The sequence below is a fragment of the Somniosus microcephalus genome, chromosome 8 (genome assembly GCF_052327205.1).
Source record: "Somniosus microcephalus isolate GS21.2 chromosome 8, FLI_Smic_1.0, whole genome shotgun sequence".
Taxonomy (NCBI): Eukaryota; Metazoa; Chordata; class Chondrichthyes; order Squaliformes; family Somniosidae; genus Somniosus; species Somniosus microcephalus.
The window spans coordinates 78,959,289-78,968,258 of NC_140994.1; the positions used below are offsets into that span (position 1 = coordinate 78,959,289).

Below are 8,970 nucleotides of genomic sequence, written 5' to 3' on the forward strand. Positions count from 1 at the left end.
CCTTTGACGCGCTGGCGATGAGGATGTCATCGAGGTATACGAAAAGGAATTTGAGGTCCCAGAGCACCGAATCCATGAGGCGTTGGAACGCCTGCGCCGCATTTTTAAGCCCGAAAGGCATCCGTAAAAATTCAAAGAGGCCAAATGGGGTTATGACCGCCGTTTTATGGACATCCTGAGGGTGGACGGGCACCTGGTGGTATCCGCGGACGAGGTCGATCTTGGAGAACCTCAACATGCCGGCCAAATGGGTGGAAAAATCTTGAATATACGGTATCGGGTACCGGTCTGGAGTTGTTACCTCGTTGAGGCGCCGATAATCACCACAGGGCCACCACCCGCCGCCGGGCTTTGGCACGATGTGTAGCGGGGACGACCAGGGACTGTCAGATCGGCGAACGATGCCCAACCGCTCCATAGTGGCGGTCGTCGCAGAGAAAGTGGGTCGAGTGAGCTCCGGAAAGTCCTTGAGCAGGCGGGCGAACTCGACGGGCGGCGACTCAGTACGGGCAACTGCGTGGGTCGTGCCGAGGCCCCGAAAACTGGGGATGGGGGCTCGTGAGGCGGCATGGATCAGGCGGCAATTACGCACGTCGACCAGTAGGTCAGGCATGCAGAGAAAATCGGCACCGAGGATTGTCAGTGGTATCATGGCGGTGATAAACTCCCAGTGGAAGAGTTGGCCGCCGAGACACAAGCGGATACGCCGCTTCCCGTACATACGGATGGCGCTGCTATTGGCGGCCTGTAGTGGAGGACCGCGCCGCCCAGATCGGACGTCGAGAACTGAAGCGGGGAGGATGCTGCACTGAGCGCCCGTGTCGCATAAGAAACACCGGCCCGAAATGGAGTCAATGATGTACAACAATTTCCCGGAATCACCAACTGTCATTGTGGAGGCAAAACCGACCTCGGGGCTTCCCTTCTGGTCGCGCAATCGGTGTTGCTGCTTTCTCGGTGCCGGTGGCATGAATTTACACGGGGGTCGGCAGCATCTGACTATCTGACAGAAACGGGCGTGGTAGTAGCAAAAGCCGGTCTGTGGAGGTGCCGAGGCGGGGTTCTTGGAGGCGGGGCGCGTCGAGGTGGCACAATACTGTTGCATCACCGCGTAAATGGTGTCGGCTTCGGCTGCGAGCGCCACACCGTCCGTAGCCGTCGACCTGGCCAGGGCTGCTTGTACCTGCTCAGGGAGCTGGCTGAGGAACAGTTCACGAAATATAAAACACTGCGGCTCAGACCCGAGGAGGGTGAGCATGTGGCTCATCAACTCGGAAGGCTTAGCATCGCCTAACCCGGGGAGTGCGAGCAAGCGTCGTGTGCGCTCTGCCTTTGTGAGACCGAATACCTGCAGGAGGCGCGCCTTGAGCGTTTCGTACTTGTTCTCCACGGGCGGGGTCTCCAGCAGGCTGATAATGCGGGAAGCCGTCGAGCTGTCCAGTGCGGAGACCACATACAGGTAACGGGTCTGATCCAGCACTATGTTTCGCAGTTAGAACTGAGCCTCCGCTTGAACGAACCAGGAGGCTGCCTGTTGTTCCCAAAATTGAGGGAGCTTCAAACTCGCTGCATTTACATCCATCTTGTTCTCGAGCTTGTCTCCGCAAAAATCGTCCGCGAAGCTTCGGGGTCACCAATGTAGGAATCAACAGATTCCTATCTAAATCACTGAGGTCGAGGCAGTTCAGTAAATTAACCGAATTTAATTAAACTGGTGAACAAAACAAAAACATGCAGGAGCAACAGCAAACAGGTCTACACAGTAACTAGTTCCACGAGGTCTGGACTCAGAACCTCCCACCTCTGACGTCATGACGTTATCACGTTTCCCGCCACTCGGGGCACCACGTGACCAACGTGATGACGTCATCGCGTTGTTTCAGGGTTTTTACAGAAAGCTTGTTTACACTCAGCAAACGGGCATAGGTGCTGTAACATTGCTTTAAAGACAGTTATTCATTTGTACAGGAGTTCATTGGTGGTTTTACCATAAGACAACCGGAAGCTCGGGGTCACCCTTACGGACTGAACGGAGGTGTTCCGCAAAGCGGTCACCCAATCTGCGTTTGGTCTCCCCAATGTAGAGGAGACCACATCGTGAGCAGCGAATACAGTATACTAGATTGCAAGAAGTACAAGTAAATCGCTGTTTCACCTGGAAGGGATGTTTGGGGTCCTGGACAGTGGGAAGGGGGGAGGTATAAGGGCAGGTGTTGCATCTCCTGCACTTGCACGGGAAGGTGCCGGGCAAAGGGGAAGGGGTGCTGGGGGTGATAGAGGAGTGGACTAGGGTGTCTCGGAGGGAGCGGTCCCTACGGAATGCTGAAAGGGGAGGGGAAGATGCGTTTGGTGGTGGGATCACGTTGGAGGTGGCGGAAATGGCGGAGGATGATCCGTTGAATGTAGAGGCTGGTGGGGTGAAAGGTGAGGACAAGGGGAACCCTATCGTGGTTCCGGGAGGGACACATACCTTATACCAGTTCAACTGAGAAGCACAAGGTTGTGCTTAACAAAGTACTACTAATTAAATCATGGTATTTTAGGTTCAATCTTAGTTTACAGTTGTACCGATGAACAAAAAGAAAGATTCGCATTTATATAGCGCCTTTCATGACCTCAGGACGTCCCAAAGCGTTTTGCAGCCAATGAAGTACTTTTCATTTAGTGTAGTCACTGTTGTAATGTAAGAATCGGAGCAGTCAATTTGCACACAGCAAGCTCCCACAAACAGCAATGAAATAAATGACCAGATAATCAGTTTTATTGACGCTGGTTGAGGGATAAATATTGGCCGGGACACCGGGGAGAACTCAACTGCTCTTCTTCAAAATAGTGCCGTGGGATCTTTTACGTCCTCCTGAGACAGCAGGCGGGGCCTCGGTTTAACGTCTCATCTGAAAGTCGTCACCTCCGACAGTGCAGCACTTCACTGAAGGGTCAGCCTAGATTATGTGCTTAAGTCTCTAGGATGGAACCTTCTGAATCAGAGGCGAGAGTGCTACCATTGAGCCACTGCTGAGACACTGATCTATAATCGCACCAATTTAAAAGAAAGAGTATTAATAAACACTTATTGAAATGTCATTTTAAATACTATTAGGAAGAAATATTGTTTTGAGGGAATGATTAAGTGAATACAAATTGGCATTATACCTGTATACCTTCATGTTTTATAGATTCCAATACAGGCCTTTAAAAGGCTCACAATACTGAACTGTAATGGAAAAATTAACTACCTGGAAAAATGCTAGACAGCGTCAATGATTGGTGTAGAAATCAAAGCAATAACGATCCAAATCTTTCCAAGCCAAGATATACGGGGGAATTTCAGCCCCACAAGAACAGGTGGGTTGGAAGCGGGCGGGGGATAACAATTATTGATTTTTAGAGCGGGAGCGCAACCTGGCTCCAACGCACCCACGTCCGAGTTTAACGGAGGTGCGTTTGGATGCCGGTGAGAAACCTACTCGCCGAAGTCAGGGATTTCCTAATTGAATGCAGGCGGGTACTTGTTGGTGCAATTAACGTCCTTAGGAGACGTTAATGAGCTATTTTTAAATTGGCTCCAAATTTAACTTGAGCAGCTCGGGAAACTGACCAGGGAAATGGAGGCGAGTTTGAGCAGCAGTTCAGGTGGGTATTTAAACTTCTCATTGTCCCATCTGAATAAAAACTCACTTATTGCAGCTGCTGTCTCAGTTCCCTCTGGCAAATGTCTGGCAGGGCGTGCTGGTGTGAACGCAGCTTTTTTCAACCTTTGAGGATTTCAAATTGACAAGATCAGGCTGAGAGGGGCTTTGGACAGCGCATCAGAAGACCATCACCATCCACGGCAGCGACAACGTGCTGTGATGGCATCAGCATGTCCACAGCAGGGAGGTACACAGGAGAGAGGTCCACAGGAGAAAGGTCCACAGGAGAGAGGTCCACAGGAGAGCGGTGCACAGGAGGGAGGTCCACAGGAGAGAGGTCCACAGGAGAGAGGTGCACAGGAGGGAAGTCCACAGGAGAGAGGTCCACAGGAGAGAGGTCCACAGGAGACAGGTGCACAGGAGGGAGTTCCACAAGACAGAGGTCCACGGGAGAGAGGTCCACAGGAGGGAGGTCCACAGGAGGGAGGTCCACGGGAGAGAGGTCCACGGGAGAGAGGTGCACAGGAGAGAGGTGCACAGGAGAGAGGTGCACAGGAGAGAGGTCCACAGGAGAGAGGTCCACAGGAGAGAGGTCCACAGGAAGGAGGTCCACAGGAGAGAGGTCCACAGGAGAGAGGTCCACAGGAGGGAGATGCACAGGAGAGAGGTCCACAGGAGGCAGGTGGAGGGGGACGAAGGGGCTCATTGCTCATCTTCGGATGAGGAGAACATAGAGGAGGAGGTGCAGGAGGATGAAGATAGGGCAACCATCGCCAGACCAGCCACTTACATCGCTGCCCGCACAATGCTCTAATATCGCGAAGGTTCACCTGTGTGAAACATAACAAATGAAATCCTGCAGTCCACTCCCACCACCAGCACCAATCCCCCACACCCTCCCTTTGAACTGAACAGTCATTCAACAACTCATCCACCCCAATGGATCCCATCATGTATTGACATTCATCATGAAACAAGTAAAAAGGCGAGTTGGCCCTTGGGATGTAATAATGGGCAAGTTGTAGAAGTGGTGCAAATCATTAAATTTTACGTGGCATTATAAAAAAGGAAACTTAACAACATAACATTTTCTCAAACACCCATGTGCATACCCTTGGTGAATTACAATTTCTTTAACTTACGCTTCCTACCACTTCTACGTGGTACATCCCATGTGGCTTGAGCAGAGGTAGAGGCAGACTGCTCAGATCCCTGCCCTGAAAGTTGAGCTGCTTTTACCCTACGCCCTCTGGGTTTTGGAGCCCCTGAGGGCCCTGCCAAAGAATGCTCCAACTGTACCTGTGATAGGGCAGACTCGGCCATCCGGAGACAAGGCAGCATGTCAGGTCTTGGCTGGGGGTGGGGGGGTGTGGGGTGGGGAAGAGGTGTGAAGTGGGAACGCTTCGAGAGGAGTCCCCACTTCCATGTCCCCTTTCGCCATCATCCCTATCCTGGGCCAGCACCACATCACTCCTACCACTCTGCTGCAGACCAGATTAGTGAAGATCAGTGACGCATCAATGATAAAGTATCTGTCGTCCTGTTTAAGGCAGCAGACAAGTTGGTATCCAAAGTCTGCAGGGCCATAGTCATGACCTGCATGGATGCATTTGAGGGCCTTGCTTGAAACTTCATGAAGGCGCCCATTCTCTCCATGGCAGATATTCTCGCAATTCCCTGCGCCACCAATCCACTAGCAATCGAGTTGGACTCCTCCATCCTCTCCGCTATTGTGGAGGGTGTGCATGGCACATCTATCAATACCTGGCTAAGTGGCTGATGCACCTCTAGCATTCTCCTTCTCAAAGATAGCCCCCAGGGTTCAGCATCTGTGTGCAGCTGAACAGAGCTTGGCGAGGATTAGGCCCCCCGACGCAGACTCTCCACACTGTCCCTGCCACCAGTGTCTGCTCATGCTCAGTTGTGAGGTGTGAGTCATCAGGTGAAAACTCAACTAACTGTGTAAGTGGACCCACCGAAGTGCAGGTATTTGCACTGGTGCATGGTTGTACATCCTGTTATGGTGCACCCTCAGAAGGAATAAGGTCCGCTGAGGAATCGTCCTCATGGATGTCCTGCGACACTTGCTGTATGCATAAAGGCCCTGGAAGACAAAAGAAAAGGATATGATTTAGTCATGGCAAAGTACAATCTTGATGAAATGAAGTTAGCATATGCGTGTCAGAAATATTTATAATTCTGTCACCAGGTATCTGCAAGCTCCCTGTCTCTCCATCTCCGAGAGAGAGGGACACAGATGTGTCACTTATTTCCAGGGTGTCTTCCTCTGTGAGCTGGACTATTTGTGGTGGCCCACCTCCAGTCCTCTCCCTTGCGTTTTGTGCTTTCTTCTCCTACAATAAGTGAACAAACAGTCCTGTGAGTGAGTGAAGGTCAAGTATTCACCCGATGGATGCAGTGTATTTGATGAGGGTGACTATGAGACACGTGCATCACATTGCATAAGTGTTGGGCTGAGTGTCAGTGGTGGATGGATAAATAAGGAGGTGAGGAAGTGCACAGAAAGTGAAGGATGGGCGCTGCTGAAAGTTGAGCAGGTGAGACGAGTGGTGTGACGGAGAACGTTTAGCAAAGCAGAGTGGTAGTGGCAGTGTGGGGCAGGGGGGCGGTACTTAAAGCACAGGATGTCGGTGAATCAGTAAATGTACTCACTTTTCCTGACCTGGTTAGGTCATTAAACTGCTTCCTACATTGCATGCATAACCTGGGCACAATGCTGCTACTGCTCACCTCCTCAGCTACCTCCAACCACACTTTCTTGGTGAGAGCAGCAGCTTTCTTCCTCCCATTGCTGAGGACATGTGTGGCCATCCTCCGCCTGACTGTACCCAGCAGTAATTCCAGCGCAGCATCATTAAATCTGGGTGCTGCTCTTGCTCTACGTCCACCAACCATCCTGAACACCTCCAATTTCCATTTGTGGACTGTCCCTTTAAACACAGCTGAGATTGCGTCATGTAATTGCGCAATCGCGCCCGCTGCGCAGCTTGGAGAATGCGGAACCCAGACGTCAAAATTAATTGGTTCAATTGAGTTGAGATCGCAAATTCCGACCTGCTGCGTTGACTTCCGGGTTTCCCCCAATGCAATTTCACTCCCCAGTCACGGAAGCCGCCTTCAGATTAATATCGGGGCCACAGTGTCAGGTTCCTTCTTTGGTGGGGGGCCAATGTGGAGCCAGGACAACACATACAACACAGCAGGCCACGGCATCTGGTTTGTCAATGTGTGAACTGTGACACGTTAATGATCAGCTCGCCCATCACAGCCCAGCACCACATGAGCCCACAGAGCAACGCACATCTTTTAACCAAATACTCGCACAGTTCTCCCTCTCGCTGCTTCAGCTAACAAGCCATTCAATGTCAAATTTTGCAAAGCAGTGCTTTGCGCGGAAAGAGTTGTGTACTGCTGAAGTAAAGGGCTGGGTTTTTACTCGGAGGTGGGGAGGGAGCGGGGGTGCTGGATTGAGTTCGGGAAGCCTAGGAGAATGGGTTTCCCTCAGGCCCTGCCAAATTTAACGGCAGGACCTGATTAACATTTTTTCTCCGTTTCCTGGCCGCAGCCAGCCAGATTGAGAGATTGGCTGGCTGTCGGGCGGGTAGGCCTTTGGCACTGGGCCGCAGCCGGGGACCGATGAGGAGGGATGGAGGGATCGGAAGCCGAGGGTGGGGGGTGCACAGAGATCGGAGGCCGGGGGGGTGGAGGTGGGGGGTGTCGCAGATCGGAAGCCTGAGGGATCGGAGGCCGGAAGTGGGGTTTGGAGGTCGGGAGGGGTCAAAGATCGGAGGCCTGAGGAATCGGAGGCCGGGGGAAGGGTGGGAAATCAGAGGCCTCAGGGGTGAGGTCAGAGGCTTCGGGGGTGAGGTCAGAGGCCTTGGGGTTGAGGTCGGAGGACTCATGGGGAAAGTTAGGGGAAGATTGGATGGGTCGTGGGGGGGCTGGGATGGGTGCTGTCCGATCGCAGAGGGTGGGTGAAGCAGGTACGCTGGATCCAGCAGGTAAGTGGAAATGCACTTACCTCCTGGACCCAGCAGTCCTCACCTCCCTTTAGCTACTGGGTTTCCCGAAGCCAGAAAAACCCGGCCGGCCAGAGTTAAATTTGAAATAGTGGATCAATATGAGGCGCGCAAACTCATTATAATATTTAAATTGCCAACCCGCCCCCGTACCGCCTCCGTTAAAACCGGAAGTGGGCTAGTTGGAGGCAGGTTAGGGTGGGGATTCGGGTTTTTAAACAATTTAACCTAAGGATAAGGGGTAAGCTATTTAGGACTGAGATGAGGAGGAATTTCTTCACCCAGAGAGTGGTGAACCTGTGGAATTCTCTACCACACAAGGCAGTTGAGGCCAATTCATTAAATATATTCAAGAAGGAGTTAGATATATTTCTTAAGGCTAAAGGGATCAAGGGATATGGGGAGAAGGCAGGGACAGGGTACTGAATTTGGATGATCAGCCATGATCTCATTGAATGGCGGAACAGGCTCGAGGGGTCGAATGGCCTACTCCTGCTCCTATCTTCTATGTTTCTATGTTTAACCTCCCACCTGACCCAAACCCACCCATTTTTGGGGGTTAAAATTCCCCCCAAAGTAACTGTGACAATGACCAGGTTGTTTCCGGAGATGAAGGGGCTGTCTTATGAAGAAAGGTTGAGCAGGTTGGGCCTATACTCATTGGAGTTTAGAAGAATGAGAGGGGATCTTATTGAAACATATAAGGTTCTGAAGGGGCTTGACAAGGTAGATGCAGAGAGGATGTTTCCCCTCGTGGGGGAATCTAGAACTAGGGATAATAATTTCAGAATAAGGGGGCACCCTTTTAAATCGGAAATGAGGAGGAATTTCTTCTCTCAGAGGGTCGTGAATCTTTGGAATTCTCTTCCCCAGAGCGATGGAGGCTGGGTCATTGAATATATTTAAGGTGGAGATAGACAGATTTTTGAATGGTAAGGGAGTCAAGGGTTATGGGGAGTGGGCGGGGAAGTAGAGTTGAGGCCAAGATCAGATCAGCCATGATCTTATTGAATGGCGGAGCAGGCTCGAGGGGCCAAATGACCTACTCCTGCTCCTGCATCTTATGTTTTATGTTTTTATGTTCTTATGACCAGGAATTGAAATCCACAACTAAAGAGCTAAGAGGCTTCCATTTTTTCATGTTGTCATTGAAATGTTTAGGATGATCGTAGTAGACATTTGGCAGTTGCTTTTTCATTGCACATTAATATTTCAGCAGAAGTCCAATATGATTATTTCACTGACACATATTCCTGTCACTTTGATTTGGTAACTCTTACACTGTCTGCAGGACCTGG

The 8,970-nt window shown here is 51.2% G+C and overlaps 1 protein-coding gene across 4 annotated transcripts; it reads right to left on the reverse strand.

Moving 5' to 3' along the window:
* Nucleotides 1–1,688: 1,688 nt before the first annotated feature.
* LOC147113656 (uncharacterized) lies at nucleotides 1,689–7,760 on the reverse strand. Of its 4 annotated transcripts, none has more exons than XR_015079249.1 (4): nucleotides 6,384–7,760; nucleotides 5,839–5,986; nucleotides 5,609–5,736; nucleotides 1,689–3,028 (listed from the first exon to the last, which is right to left on the reverse strand). XR_015079249.1 is itself a non-coding variant. In XM_085994901.1 (4 exons), the coding sequence occupies exons 1-4, from the start codon at nucleotides 6,546–6,548 to the stop codon at nucleotides 2,964–2,966; spliced, it is 435 nt and encodes a 144-aa protein (XP_085851027.1). In that variant the 5' UTR covers nucleotides 6,549–7,760; the 3' UTR covers nucleotides 1,689–2,963. The 4 variants fall into 4 exon arrangements, 2 of the variants coding, with proteins under 2 accessions (XP_085851027.1, XP_085851028.1); XM_085994901.1 differs by lacking the exon at nucleotides 5,839–5,986 and adding an exon at nucleotides 3,679–3,755; XR_015079250.1 differs by lacking the exon at nucleotides 5,839–5,986 and having other exon boundaries at nucleotides 7,675–7,759.
* Between the last annotated feature and the right edge of the window lie 1,210 nt (nucleotides 7,761–8,970).